Raw genomic sequence first — 15,908 nt, 5'->3', positions numbered from 1 at the left:
CCGGTCAACCACATAGTTTGGATAAAAGCGTCTGCTTAATTACTAAATGTACTGTGGCCGTTGATAAGAGCCTCTTGTCGTTGACTCACTCGAACTGATACCTTACTACACCACTGAAAGGTACGATTCGCGGTAATGCTCACTTGTGGCTCGCCCAGGCCAGTCAGTGTCACTGTGATGGAAGTTGTGACGCAACTCAGCGGCCGAGAATGACTCTTAGGTTCCTCAGCCTGAAAGGTGAATGAAAGGGCACGCCATCTTCCTTTTATGCCCGCTGTGCATTCTCATTAAAGTGCTTAGGAGTACTGTTGTTATGATGATTCAAAACAATGCACCTATAAATTTCTTAATTTTGGTTGATTAATACGCGTCCATATACAGTAAATGGCAAGTGTTTATTCTTAGATCCTGCTAAACTGGATGTAAACTGTTTTAATGAACATCCAACATGGAAACTAGGAATAAACGTAGAATGATACAATAAAAAAATCCTTCAATTTCCGATAACAGTGACACATACAGTAGAGACGGCATAGCTCTACAAAGTCAGGAAAACATGTTAAATGTGCAACTGCTCCTACATGAGTTTTCAGCACTCATGTTGGAGCAGTTAGCACTAGTTTCTTCAGTCCCTAGGTTCAGACACTGTTGGCGTTATACTGTCAACATTTAATTTCCTCACTGGTTACAGACATTTATTTATTTATTTATTTATTTCTTTACATCATGAAAACAATTAAACAATACAGACAAATGATGCATTAGAGCTTTAATAAATATTTATATCAAAAAATAATTAGTTAACCTTCTGACTTCCAAAACACTTTTAGAATTGAATTTTATACTTTTTAATGAAATAATATCCTGTTATTCATAATTTCTTGCATTCAAGGCTGATGTACTTCAGTATAGATTAAGTCCAGCCAATGTCTGTATTAGAAGAACTACAGGACAGATGTTTAAGAAGCGGAAACTCTTTATTTAATAGCATCATTGCAATCATCTGAATCATGTGAGGTTATAAATCTGTTTTTTTATTATCATTTATCATTATCATTTGATTATTAGTATTTATCTACACAATAGCGTGCCATGAGTATATGGTGATATTTCTGATATTTAAGAAAGTCAGAAGATATAAGAACAAATCAAGCATAAGTATTAATCAGTATTTATTCCATCTTTGATCTTGCATGTCTGATGAAATGAACAGTCGCACCACTGCATAAGAACTCTCAATGCTCCAGTGCCGGCACTTTCATCTAAAAGTGAAAAACTATTGTGATTTATACACATTTTTATTAAAAGTCAATACTTACTAGGCATTAAGACCAAATTCCACATTTGTCTATAGCATTAAAATTGAAAAGCACATTTCTCAAAAATGATAGTCAACAACTACTTACGGACATATTAATTGACACATGGGGAGGTGTACTGCTTCACAGCACCTTCACCTAAAAAAAATAAGAGAATGTGCTTTTAAAACCTACAACTTACCAAAAGCATATTTATGACATCTAAATCTTTGTGACTAGGATTTACAAAAACTGAATTTCTGTGCACATTCAAAAATTGAATGTGCATTGTCAACTTGGCATTATTTCCCCCATTTACATAATTCGACGCTTACATCATTTTCAATTCAGATTCCATAATTACAGTCAACGTTGGCATCATTTTTCTTGAGGTATAAAACCCATTTAAAACTATTACGTATAATGTATTTATTCTATTTAATCTGGCAAGAACAATTCTTTTAAAACATCATAAAAAGTGCTTATTCCCCAGCTTCAAATATTTTCAGGCTAAATTTATAACCCTTAAAGCATTGTTTTCCTCTTAAATGTTTTAGTTTAATAAATATTTAAAATAGAAATACTGAAAAGAACACTGTGATGTAATAACAAACACATACTAGTCTTGTAGTAATCGAAGACAGTCACCACAGCTGGTTTCAGGTTCTTCACTACTACGCTCTGCCAAAGCGTCAATATAAAGGATTTCTCCTCCTCCTTTTTCATCTTAAAAGAAAAAAAAACACTTGATATCATTCAGATCAATTATATTCACATGCCGAAAATCCGTCTTAAAATTCCTAAATTTACATTAAGACTTACCCCGTCTAAATACAAGATGACATGTCCTTCATTCTGCTCCACAAGTTTGATTCTGGAATCCTGCTGAAGCTATGGACACAGAGAGAATATATAAAACTTAAGATGAAAAAGAACAAGACTGAAGGCCAGAAAGTGTCACTCACAGTTTGTAGAGACAAGTTATCCAGAACAAATCCAGACAGCAGCTTCACATTAATGATCACCATGTTTGTCTCCTCTCGTGGACCATTATACCTTTAACACACATGAAATATGAAATGCTTTATAGGAACTGTTGTTAGGGGCACCCTGCTCCCATTCCTTTATAGACTAATATACTTATTTAACTTGGAAACTAAGCCATATTCTTGTTGATTACAGTTAAGGGATTGTCTTGGTTAAGGCACCAAATAAGTCCCTAAAATGTTCAATTATAGTATATATTATATGCATATACGTAAGTTTAGAATATATATATATATATATATATATATATATATTAGTGGTGGGCATAGATTAATTTTTTTAAACTAGATTAATCTAGATTAATTCCAAAATTAATCTAGATTAATCTAGATTAAAATGGCTCATTTGAATTCTGCCGAAGGCATTCAGAATATGTGTGCTACCCAAATAATGACTTAAAGTAAGTCTTTGAGAACCGGTTTCTCAAGCCAGGTGGCGCATTAGACCAGGGGCTCATCTCCTGTTTCCAAAATGCATCACAAACTGCTTGAGAAAGCTGTTCTACTATGATAATTGGTGATGAAAATTAAATTATGTTCAATAAGATGAACTTGTGTTTACTTCCGCATTAGCTAAGGGATGATTTCCATTTAGGTGGTACTTGAGACTGGAAGAGCTCCTACTGTACATTTACATTTAGTCATTTAGCAGACGCTTTTATCCAAAGCAATTTACAAAGAGTGAGGGAGCAACAAGCGATATGTCATACAGGAGCCATAATACATTAGGTGCCAATACAAGTTACTGGTTTCAACTAAAGCTAGACCACTACCTGTTGAGAGAAAGTGTTTTTTTTTAAACCAATTCCGCATTGCACAAGGTGCAAACACCCTTAGTCTTGTCGATGTTTCTATTGGGAAGCTTCTTAAAAATTAATATTCCCTGAAGCAAACCCGGCGGCTTCATAGCTGCATCCATGTTAGCACGTCAGGTTTGATGCGGTAATTTCACAGTAACGTTATGTTGTGTTCAGACCAAACGCGAATGGCGTGTCAAGCGCGAGTGATTTATATGTTAATGCAAAGAGCCAATAGACCTACTTGCTGCGCGAATGAAGCCCCGGTTATGAGATGATGAGGCGGCTTCTGCTTCCGCGAATGACGCGAATCACGCGAGTTGAAAAATCTCGTTCTCGCCCGGTACAGTGCAGTTAAGCTGGTATACATCCGCGCTAAAATATCAAGGTGAAAGTCATCATAGCTTGCGTAGTATAGACCCAGCTGCCAACCCAACTTTGAGAATAGATTAACGGCGACATTTTTTTTAACGCGCGATAATAGTCTCACTGCGTTAACGGCGTTAACGCCGTTAACGGCCCACCACTAATATATATATATATTATGTTAATAAATAATGATACAGGTGTATAACAATATTTTTCCACAAACACATTATATATTCTTTATATTAAGAATATATAATATGTATTTGTGGAAATATTGTTATAAATCGGTTTCATTATTAATTAAACATAAAAAATACACATTCTTAACTCAAGAGGGCTTCTCCATGAATGAAGATAAACTGCTCACCTGACTGTTAAAGCTAATGTAACAGTATAGTACTGTCTCCTGCAAGTTGAAGTAGCATTTGCTATGATGCTGAAGGCCAGGGAGTTTGCAGAGGGAAGAACATTGTAGTGCAAGGCAAACTGAGAGAAAAAGAAAATGTGCAAGACTACATTTAACTTCACTTTAGTATAGCTGGTAAAGGAATTTATCACATAAAAAAGATAATATTTCATCACAAGATCATTTTGTGACATTTAGTCACAGGAAACGCAGGCACTAATGAGATATGAAGTTGTTGACTTCCCACTTTATTTACATTTGGCAATAAAATGAATTAGTTTTTCAGTTTTTTTTGAAGACTTATATTAACCCAGTGGTGCCACATGGATGCTATTGGGTTTTGAATTGTCATTTCAACAAAATTGCTTGAATTCAGCAGGAAAACATACATCATTTACATTTAACATGGCATGAGGATTAGTCAATTTAAATTTTTTGGGGAACTATCTCTACTTCTCATATGAAGCTCATCAAAATAGCAAAATGTTAAGGCATCTAACTAACCTGAACAAACACACAGCCCTGGCCTTGTGCAGCGATCGTGAAGTTTCCTGTAGGTGGCTGCAGCTGTCTCTCCTGGTAAAGCAGTCGGTTTCTCTGGTTGACAGTAAAGTTGTATTTCTGGTTTGAGGGGGAGGTCACATTGACAACAACCGTTCCTGTTGGACTGTAGGTGATAGCACTGTATTTAGCGAGTGCCTGGAGGGCCACAACAGTGTCCTGTTCATAGAGAGGGAGAAATCCCATTACAGGCGGTCTTCAAAATAGCATATATAAATATAGAAAATAATGAAACACTTTATGTTATAAAGTTGTTACGAGTTTATACTCTTGGACGGAGAACCATGGTAGTCGAACTATGAATGAATGAAGTGCCTTGAAATAACATTACTGTACCTGAGAAGAGGAGAAACCTCCATAGGCATTTTGCCTCTTGGCCAGCCAGCGTACTATGGTAGCAGAATAGTCCAGCTTAAACGATGGCAGTGTTGGTCCAGAAAGAAGCGCCAACAACACGTATGAACTCATCTCTACCTCTAAAGAGCCTGTCATTTGCCCACTATTTTGAGTCCAATATCGCCCAACCCCTGAAAAGACAATGGCACGAGCCCATGAGACTCAGGACTTTTGGTTTATTTAGTTTTCTTAATTAAAAATTCATTGACTATTTTTTCATATTTTCTTATCCAGAGCTAAATGTCACCTTCTCTCTTCACTCGATTGTTCAAATTGGAGAGGAGTCTCTGTCTCATCCGACGGTCTCCAGCGAGAGTGAATGTATAGGAGGCCAGGGCAGTGAAGTACATGTTGCTAAGGTCCCTGGAAGCTTCACTCAGACAAACAAGGCCTTGCTCCACCATGGGATCCTTAAAGAGTATGCAACATTCAACAAAATTCAGTCAAATCTCTTTGTTAGTTGAATTGTCTTTATAAAGTCAGGCTTTTGTCACACCACACACACACTCACACACACAAAAACAATGTGTAAAGCAAGCCCACTTTTGAAGCCTGTCAACATGAACATATTCAAAAGCTGAGGTTTTTATGTTTTCTGAAATGCACTTTACACAAAATCCAAACCCTAAAAGTAGGCAACAGCTTAACTGTTTAAATCATCTGGATTCGGACAATTTTAATATACCAAAGTATAGAAAGTACTATTGTGTTTATGTTGCATCAAGCAGATGCTTTAATTTGTTTATTTTCTTGTAAAAATGGATGTGTAGTTTATTTTCTCTTGTTCTAAATAGGACTATATTGCATAATATTCTGCTGACAAACGTGTTTACTGATCATTTTCTTCATATTTTCGTTCACACTCAACAAAAATAGACACAAAGGGTTGGTTTCCCGTTCAGGGTTTAGACTTGTCCTAGAATAAAATAAATATTAGAGCAGTCTTAACTGAAAACAGGTAGCACTGACATATCAGTGTCATTGTTTTGTCTCAAAATGCGTGTGATTGTAAAAACTGCTCAGATGTCCTAATTTAACTAAGGCCTAAAATTGTCTTAACCTAATCCTTGTCCGGGAAAATGCCCCAAAAAGTAAGGTTGAATCTATACTTGCAGCTACTCCGAAGCCCACCATCAATGCAAGCAATATTAAGAGAGAAGCTTGTCGAAATGGGTGGCAAGTTATGTAATAACGCACACGTGTTTGGTGTGCCAAAGGCCTTCTACTTGGATTCTTGGAGTCTTAACACTTACAGTTTTGTTCACACCCAGTTCTAGCAGAGCTGCAACGATGTATGCGGTGAGAGTGGGATCATCACTGACACCACCCTGTTAAAGAAGAAACAAGGCAGAGAGACGTTACAAACAGAAACATTGAGTGTTACACAATATTAAAGTAAAATGGAATATAAACAATCTGTTGTACTTAAAAATGTCCGTAATGTACTATAGCCATTCTTCACATGAAAACAGACATATAATATGTTCCATAATATGATTATCCCACACAGACCAACAACCCTGCAGATCTAAGTGTTTAGTTCATCTGAGCCGTAAACACCAATCCTATGAAATGTAAAATTTGCTTCAGATTTTTTCTGTTTTTATTCTTACCATCATTTCATTGTGGTGAAGGATGCCCACTGTTTTAAAGCACCCACTCTTCTGCTGTTGCTGACCCAACCAATTCTTTGCCTGATCAATGTTTGTTTCATCGACAAACACATACTTCTTTGCCCCTCCGAAAATCTTCATCACATATGCAGTTAACCTGAGAATAGGAGGAAAACAAAAATGTTTAAAAAACTATAATATTTATACTTTGAATCATTTAGTTCTATAATCTTTTCGGTGTGATTGGTTTGCGTTCTCTGATTTTAAACTGACCAGGTGTGCCCAGAAGGATCACTGTTCCCAAAAGCACTGTAAGATCCATCATAATGTTTGTACGTCAGTTGTGTTTGGTAGCCTGCGAAAAGAAAATGAGCAGGACAAACTAAATGAAAGAGCTTCTACTAAGACTCAGAAATTCAACAAGTTTTTGCCTTTTTTTAAATCATTTTACAAGCTACACAGAGTGCTGCAGTTTAATGTGGTTAACCAAACCCCATTGAAAAAGTATAAGCAAAGTTATATTCAGAATCTAAAATGTTTTAGAATTTTTAATTAAAATACAGATTTGAATTTTGTATGAAGTTTGATGTCTGAATTTACTGTAATCAATTTGTTTAACTATGCTGAGCATCCATGGCTGGAAAAGTAATTATAGACTAAACGTCACAGAAATTATTTTGAACTCTAATCTGTCTGCCGAAATGTTGTGGCGACTGTAAGAGACATTATCACAGAAAAACATTATACATCTTATAGTTTTTCTCACCAGTCTCCAGATAGGTTTTAGCTCGTGCCAAAATCTCAGGAGTGAGCTGTCCACTGCTCTCCAAGTACTGAAGGATGTAAATGTTGGGTGCAAAGTTCAGCATGTTCTGCTCTCCACAGCCGTAAGGCATCCTCAACAGATCAGCGATGTTTTTTAAAGCATGACTGATCAGATCACCTGTGGAGCAAACAGAAGCAGATTATTTCTACTCATGTCCTGAGGTCCATACAGTCAATAGCATGAGTAGCCATGCTTTTATTGAGAGGTTGAATATTTATTAATACTTATATTATGCATTCACACATGATGCTAATACACATTTACTTTTTTAAACTTACCCAGTACAGTAACAAAGCTTTTTTCTGAATCCCTGACAACAACTTCAGGGAGTTTAAGAGAGACATTTGGGTTCACTCGGTTGCCTAATAGAAATATAATTAAAAGTCAATAGTACATCTCTCTTGCTTTGTTTGCAATACGGCGATGTTGACCGGTTGACTTTTGGACTGAGCATAAAGTTACATTTTAATGTTCAAAACAGCTTAAGTGTTACTGTCACAAAAAATACACCACAATTACAGAGGGTTTAAAAATTTAAAACTTGTATTTTAATTTATTGATTGTTATTATGTTGATGAATATTTATCCATTTGGAGGTGGGAGTTTGATTCTAAGTAGACAAACTTTAGGATTGATTTTTTGTGTTAACTGATGGTATGCCACACATGATATCATAGTGCTTAAATTGTATTGAACCTGGAACATTCTTTGTTCATTTAAAGTGACAGAACAATTTTACTAACCTGTTAAACAGAGGAGCTCATTCTGAGTGATTGTCTGTTTAACTCCCTCCGCCTGACAAATAAAATACTTCAGTATTATTGTGAAAAAAAATGAACGTTTGATAATTTTTTTCTGAAAAAGAAATGTATTTTATTGATTACTTTAATTATAATTGTAGAAAGACTTCTTTCTTAACTGTCTAAACCCGCAAGATTTCCTATTGTACTACACAGCTTTACCGTAAAGGCATTGCTGGTCAACACGGCTATGCTCTGCAATAAGTTTCTTAAAACCTTTCTTTAAAAAACAACCAACAAAGAACAGCTTTATTAATACACCAGGATACTGAATTCTAAAGAAAGTAATAACGTCTATGGTTTTAGAAAGGCTCACCTCGACCAGAAACGTCTGCACAACAGTGTCAATACGGCGTCCTTCCGGCACTGTCACCGGCTCATTCCCACAACGTTCCTGAGTCCTTACGGTCTCAGCTCTCACAGTCACGTTCACCTCTCCTGCAATATATACACCATTAAATCACAAGTTTACACTGTCCTTACCTGGGTATATCTAATTTACTTTATATTTTGGACTGTTAATGTTAAAAAAGTAGTTGACTTCCCAGTTTGATAAAAAATTTCTATGGAAAGTCAATAGGGACAAACTTTGAAGTGAACTACGCCTTTGAAATAAAATGTAAAATATATGATTCAATCATAGGGATAAAGTTAGAAAATTACATGAAATATATCCAGTGCATACCTGCCTGCAGACAGTAGCAGCATTTATAGAATATTTTTTACTTAAATATTTCACTTTATGTAAAGCCATAATGCATTATAAAGGGTTATTAAAGGGTATGATGCATTATAATAGTCTATAATGTGTGTTGTAATACATTAAATTTAAACAATGAATTGATAGGTTTTAAAATGTATTAACTGTAGTTACAATTATTCATAAGGCATTAAAATGCATGAGGTGCATATACAAGGCATAATTAATACATTAAAACTACTTTTATAATTCATTACACATATATGCTTTAAGTCAAGTGTTACACAAATGTGTACTGGCAATCTGGTCAATAACAAACATAAAATGACATGTTCTGTACAGTCAATGTATTGGACTTACCCAGAACAGCGGCTGTAACCGTCCACTCAAAGGTTTTGCTTTCTTCTGCACAAATACATTGAGTGTAATTGCAGCCATTACAAGGCAGAGCTGAGAACTGATCTGAATTTTCCAGTGTGACCTTCACCTATACATTAAAACAAGCAGGGAACAGTTATTTTTTACAGAGTTTCCACGTAAAATGTATATATTTTTGAAATTATTACAGAAATGACAGAAAAATACTTCAAATTTAGAAGAAAAATTGGGATATCCATATTTACGTCGCTCCAGCTAATAGAAAATGTGTTTGTTTCACAGTGTTTTTTTTAAAAGTGTATAAAACAGTTTAAATGTTAGTCTTGTGCATATTATTAGAATTATTAGGGTGAGTCACCATAATACATCTGGAGAGGTAGTTGAATACAGTGGCTTTGAGTAAGAGCTGTTCTCCACGTATAACAGAGTAGGGGAGCGCGAGGCTGATGAAGAATGGCTGAAAGGCAGTGAGAGCAGTGCTGGGTGCCACTCCAAAACCAACAGAAGATGTGCAGAAAGCATCTGTGGCCCATTTAGTGATGGTGTCAGGAACAGTTTTTGTAAGAGTGACGGATCCGTTACTCCTTATGAATAAAAACATGTTAATCTAAGTATAATTGCATAAGGAGTAATTATTTATATCATAGATAGGGAATGGAGGTATAGAGCTGTACACACCCCACAGGCACAAGATCCCATATCCAAGTTTCCGGAAAGAACGTGCGGATTGTATTTTGTACTGGTATTATATCGGGTTGACCACTGCCTGAACCTGTTAATGTTTTAGCAGAGAGAAGATAGATATCAGGAAAGAAAGAAGTACCACATTTCGAAAAAAAATGATAAATTACCTACCACTGACTACATTCATAATCATATCTGGCATGTTAGGAGTATATTCATAACAGTTAACAGGTTCTTTAACATCAGAGTTGGTAGCAATTTTGACTCCAATTGCCTAAAAGAAAGAATGCATGTCTCATTACTAAATGGGTAGTGAATAATGATAAACTTACAACAAATGAAACAGGAGAATATAACATCTTACTTTGAAGGCACTGTATGCATCGTTTAAATTGTTATAAAAGTGCGGACGTATATCCCTCGCCACCATTGGGGTGTTGTTTGGATCCATGTCTACAGGTATACAGGGATCTTCATTATATTCCCAGACTAGGTGTGGGTAATCGCCCAACATTTGGACTGGTAACATTCCAAAAACCTACAGATTTAAAGTTATTTTACAGGATGAATTGACACTGCAAAATCAAATAGAACAATCAAAATATTTTGAAAGATTCCTCTGTTAAAAATGTCTTACAAAGGCAGCATTTAGTTCAGCCTCTGGTTTTAAAAGCAGAACGCTCTGATCAATGGACCTGACGGAGCAAAGGGAACCAGGCTGGGCTCTCAGGTTTAGAGTCGCTGTGTCTTTAGGCAGAGCCGTGGAAGATGAGAAATTTAAGGACACCTGGAGCACAGAAACATGTTTATTATACGTTAGGATTATTTATTTAGTAATATTAAAGACGGGCGTTTTAAATGAGTTTCTGGATTTCATTTGGTATTTATTGACCTTGTTTGGCAAGCATTGTTCAATGGGGAAGTTCCAGCTGTCTGCTACTGTTTCTCCATTGGGAAGAACTGTGTACACCACTACCTGGGCGAATGGAGACAGGGCTTTGATGTTTTTTAATGTGAATGTCAAACTGCCTTTGTTTTCTGAAATAAAGGGAAGAAACCTGTCAATGAAAGAAAATTATACTATATAATATTTTCTGTCATTTCCATTTCCTACCTGTTCTGAACTGCACGTTGACAGACACTTTGCCATTTTGAGTCATTTTGCCTTTCGAAAACACCTGGAACACACAAGGTGAAAAAAATATTGTGTAAAAGTTTATGAAATGCAACCAAACATTGTTTGACGCTTCCAAAAGCAACTGACATTGCACTGAAGGTATAGATTTAGTGTTAAACAAACATTTATAGATACACATACCATGTAGAAGATATTCAGTGTGTTAACATCTTGTTTCAGTGCACTGCCCTGAATGATGTAACTGGCCTGTACATTTGCATCGCCCACACAGCTCAATGGGTTTGGAGTCGAAATGAACTTCAGAAAACTTTTGCTTTTGGAGTAGAACGGCCTTAACGGAAGACTGGCTGAGTTATAATTTATCGATACTGTCCAGAAACCATACTGGCATTTTTCATCTACGTGGCGAGCCTAATGTGAATGAATGAATTAATACATTAACAAATGAATGACACACATACTTCTACTGCACAGCAAAGTTACAAAAGTATGTTATTCTAAATTTGTTGAAAATTGGTTTAAAAAACAGCACCGACCTGTAAATAAACAGGATGACTTGACCAAACTGTCGTGTTTAAAGAGAAGTGAGCTGTGCCGTTGTTGTCTGTCGTAAGTGTCATATTCACACTTTTGAAATCGTAATTTACTATGAGATACACTTTTTGATCTTTCAGTGGTTTGTTGTTAACATCAGTGACCAGAACCTGTCAAAAAAGCATTTGGAGAAAAACATTAAAATTAAAGTGACAATTTTGGTACAAATTATTAGAATAAGAGTCTTGATCTTGACTTCAGAGTAAGGTCTTGGTCTGAATCTTGACTACATCTTCTATAATAAACTGGGCTGCAAATTAATATGATCACTACAACCAACCTTTCCCTCATAGGCAATCCCAGACTTGTATATATCTGCTGCGTCAACAAAGGAAACTGTGATAACGTCGCTGCTATAAGAAACTCCGGCTGAACCCTCCACAGTAATCCCTGGAAAACCAGAAGAACATGTTTCATTAGTCCTTTTAAGACAACTAAAATGGATAAGAAGAGTTTTGTTTGATATTGTTACCTGTTCCATTCTCTTCTACATTGTAATTAATCTGAAAATATCCTCCTGGACTCATGCGATATTCAGTCACATTTAATACTTGAGAGGCACAGCCGGTCTTGTCGGTCTAAATGAAACAGAAATTATTGACATGAAGTGAATACAAGAATTTAGACATGTTATATGGTGTGAGGAGTTTCTATGCGATTTATTGAACAATAATATTTCTTGTGTCTTCTAACTGTGACTGTATGAAACAGACATTACTGAATCAGGGAAATAAATGATAATTAAAGTATTTTATAGGCTTTAGCAAACCTTTATGACGTAGTTTCTGCATGTTTTAGGTGTAGCTTGACGAAACCAGTAATAATTATAGTTTGTTCCACACACTTTAGCAGCCACAGATCCCTGCACGCCCTTCCCATAGGTGTATCTACAGGGGGGGGGGATTATTTATGAGACCGATGATATTGTAGTTTACATCTCATTTATCCGCAAGTACTGAACAAAAATGCTTACTGAGCACAAATCTTCAGTATGAATTCTTTGTTCATAGGAGTAACAACGGGTGGAAGATTTGCGTTGACTTCAAATTTAGGCAGAACTACAAAAAAGACGAGATGGGTTTAAAAACAGGACAAATTGTGGACTGACAAATGATGACAGAAAATGTCAAAGCTGATTTCTAGTTCTTACCATATCCTTTGATTTCAAAGTAGTGTGTTGTTTGTTGGTTCGTCTCATCCCAAGCAGTGATGACGTAGTTGCCCTCAGTGGCCTGAGGTGTCATGCTGTGGTACAGATCTAAAATGCCATTCCTGGTGGTCTGATTCAACCACTGACCAATGTAATTTGATCTAGGATCCTAGAAGTGGCACATAATGAAGAACCCCAATGTAATGAAACTGCAAACACAGCAAGAAATTATTTATAACAACTAATGTAAAAATATCTTGGTTACGAATATAACCTCTGTTCCCATTTGGAGGGAATGAGATGTTATGTCAAATGACAGTATGGTGATTTGAACCAGAGAACCTATGCCTGATCGTAATTTCAAAAGGTCAATGAACAGAGAACAGAGACTGACGGTTCCTGTCTCCCAAATGAGCTGAACTACACATGGATGGAGTACCCACTCTCTTCAGAACATAACCTGCCAAGAGAACTTTTCAGAGCAAGCCAGGCAGCCAACAACTCCAGGCAGTTGATGTGCCACTGCAGGCGGGGCTCATCTGACATTGCATCCCCGTTGCAGATAAACCCCCGTACCGAGCAACGAGCCATCGGTCATCAAATGCATGTCTCATGATCAGCACGAGCGAACTCTAGAACCTAAAAAGGTCAGGTCTGACCAGGAGATTAGGGTGCGACAGCATTAAGGTGTGATGGTAATACGCCTTGTGCTGGTGTGCCACGTTTTCCAAGGAACCCAACTCTAAAGAAGCCTTATGTGCATCAACCTTTATGGAGTATCTCCTGCCGAGGATGTGTCCCGAGAGCCTCTGAAATAGTTTCAAAGGAGTCAAATGTATTGGCCTTTTGAAATTACGATCAGAGATCATAGGTTCTCAAGTTCAAACCTCATATTGTTGTCTCGACATAACGTCGAGAGACTGACAGAAAGGCAACATAAACATATGCTTAAAGGATGTTATACTGTACCCGGAGTTCTACTGTTTGAAACTGAAAAGAAAAAGAAAAAACAAGGAAAATGTTTACTTTGATCAATAGAATTATAGTCACATAATGCTTGAAGCTCTGGCATAAAAGCTATTCAAACTCTGACCACACTTTAACACTACTTAATCCTTGCATCATTTATCATAAAATAATTTCTTAGTGTTAGCCATTACAGAAAATTACTGACTATGCTTTTGACAAAGAGATAAAAAAATTGTTCATTTTACCGTCTGATTGTGAGTCAAGAAATTGGAATCCAAAGAGACGATGCGAAATTTGACTGGGGAAGACATAATTGTAAGCACAACCCAGTAGCACATAAGCAATAAAGTGAGAGAAAACTTGGCAATATGTTTAACAAGCTGTTAAAATCACATTTATTTATTGATAAATATGTAGAAGCACTGGTAATTAAACTCTTTAATAATAAAACATTACCGGTTTCTCCTGGCTTGTAGATTGGCTTGTCTGTTTGGATGAGAATGAGCTTCATTGGAGGCTTTATGAGAATGCTAGTTGTTTTGTTTAGCGATGTTGAAGCTCCTTCAATTTTAACATAGACAGTTGCCACAGTGTCTACAAGCACTACAGGGACCTAAAAGATCAAAAGCAAGGAACAAGAAGAGCTTTAAAGCCAAGTGTGTGACTAACTCTTCTCCTAGAGACCCACTTGTTAAATGGTCCAACCAGCTTCCAAATATACCAATACATAATAAATATATTTGTTTGAATCCTTGTTAATCATTTATCTTTCTTGTGTTTTTAGTAAGAAAAATTCAAAAGCACATATTACATATAAAAGAAGGCCATTGTAATGTGATGTATGCTGACCTGGAAAGGCACACACTTGTAGTAATCCCTTCTAATGGAATTCTCGTTAAGAATGGTCACATTTCCATCATCTGAGCTCAAAGTTACCACTAAAGAAAGGGTTGTACTGGACTCATGGATATGTGCACACAGAGTTTCTGTAGTGCCGCTGACTGCCTGAGAAGTGACTGCCACCAGGTATGTGCTGAAAGAAGACAAAACACAAAGAAAACACAGCTTTTATAGTATAACTGTTTTTAATATGTGTGTGTGTGTGTGCTCTATTGAGGAACTAAGAATGACAAATGACTTTGTATTATGTAATTGTACTGTAATGCTTGTCATCGTGCTTGCAATAGACGGTCCAGCTATCTCTAGCTCATAGGGGACTGTAGAAATGAAGGAAGACAAGAAACTGAAAATTGTTCTTCATTGGTTGGTGCATTTAAATTAAATTAAAGAGTGAATTAACAGGCTTTAACTAAAAAGTTTTTAAAGGCTTGTGAAATACATACAAATATTATTATTTTATTTTTATTTGATATTGAATCGTTGTATTATGAATAAACAGTCTAGAATATTTCTGTTGTGTCTTAATGAATGTTGTTATATACTGTTCAAAACTTTTCCTCAGGACTTGATGAATGCAGACATATAATCCTGTCAACGGGATGGTACCCCATGACAAGGTCCTAATATGTACAAATTACAAACAAATATGTATACATTTGGTATCAATATGTACATTTGAGGTTCTGATACTATATCTACCCTTTAGGTGCAAAGTTTTTTTTATCTTTTTCCCCCAGTGTAGTATTCTGCATATCTACTAAGGTCACATCTAAAAGGATAATGAGAAGGTTTCTTACGGGTCAGTTGCTCCACTTGAATCATACTGTAGTAGCAGTACTGTCAGCAGCGTTCCCAGTGCCCACATCTTGAGCTGTTGGTTTTGCAGTCTCACACAGATTTGGTGCACAATTTATACACCTCTGCTACTCCCTGTCCAACCCCACTGTAGCAAAGAAAAACTGGTATGAGGAGTTGGAGGAACTAGATTCAACCTGCAGTATTCTTTCCTCTTGTGTAACACAATGAATGATTTACGAGAAATAAATATTTTTATCCCAGATTGATCATCTTTAAGGTTCATTCAGTCTATTTTCTTCTTCTCACCCTGCAAAAGCATGAAAATAAAATTATATTTATGGTGAGATTTTTTGAACTGATTTTGAACATGAACACTCCAACTCCAGTATGAGCTTTAATGAGAATTCAAGAGAAATATTCATGAAATTAAAGTTGCCATTTTATAAATTACATAATGTATTAAATGAAATGCGAATGAAGACTTC

General features: G+C 36.2%; 1 protein-coding gene across 1 annotated transcript; it reads right to left on the bottom strand.

The window, feature by feature from the left end:
- Window positions 1-964: 964 nt before the first annotated feature.
- Window positions 965-15,557, bottom strand: LOC130428574 (alpha-2-macroglobulin-like protein 1). The gene is made up of 36 exons (XM_056756719.1): window positions 15,423-15,557; window positions 14,575-14,758; window positions 14,182-14,338; window positions 13,971-14,023; window positions 13,726-13,746; window positions 12,757-12,925; window positions 12,580-12,664; window positions 12,376-12,493; window positions 12,079-12,184; window positions 11,887-11,996; window positions 11,549-11,716; window positions 11,193-11,423; window positions 10,989-11,052; window positions 10,767-10,912; window positions 10,512-10,661; window positions 10,239-10,412; window positions 10,046-10,148; window positions 9,869-9,962; window positions 9,549-9,774; window positions 9,173-9,299; window positions 8,429-8,550; window positions 8,056-8,107; window positions 7,591-7,674; window positions 7,253-7,429; window positions 6,760-6,841; window positions 6,487-6,643; window positions 6,127-6,201; window positions 5,121-5,283; window positions 4,814-5,004; window positions 4,421-4,636; window positions 3,878-3,996; window positions 2,264-2,354; window positions 2,121-2,189; window positions 1,919-2,024; window positions 1,407-1,457; window positions 965-1,262 (listed from the first exon to the last, which is right to left on the bottom strand). The coding sequence occupies exons 1-35, from the start codon at window positions 15,488-15,490 to the stop codon at window positions 1,414-1,416; spliced, it is 4,302 nt and encodes a 1,433-aa protein (XP_056612697.1). The 5' UTR covers window positions 15,491-15,557; the 3' UTR covers window positions 965-1,262; window positions 1,407-1,413.
- Between the last annotated feature and the right edge of the window lie 351 nt (window positions 15,558-15,908).

The sequence above is a fragment of the Triplophysa dalaica genome, chromosome 9 (genome assembly GCF_015846415.1).
Source record: "Triplophysa dalaica isolate WHDGS20190420 chromosome 9, ASM1584641v1, whole genome shotgun sequence".
Classification (NCBI taxonomy): domain Eukaryota; kingdom Metazoa; phylum Chordata; class Actinopteri; order Cypriniformes; family Nemacheilidae; genus Triplophysa; species Triplophysa dalaica.
Note: the sequence above shows the minus strand (reverse complement) of the source record. Positions and strands in the feature narration are given on the sequence as shown.

What these genes read in the sequence shown, in the direction of transcription:
- LOC130428574 (XM_056756719.1), bottom strand. Translation starts at nt 15,490, where the DNA reads ATGTGGGCACTGGGAACGCTGCTGACAGTACTGCTACTACAGTATGAT. An exon ending in TGGGATCTTGTGCCTGTGGG is followed by an intron (nt 9,775 to 9,868) that starts GTGTGTACAGCT and finishes TTTATTCATAAG; the next exon opens with GAGTAACGGATCCGTCACTC. An exon ending in AAGCTTTGTTACTGTACTGG is followed by an intron (nt 7,430 to 7,590) that starts GTAAGTTTAAAA and finishes TTTGCTCCACAG; the next exon opens with GTGATCTGATCAGTCATGCT.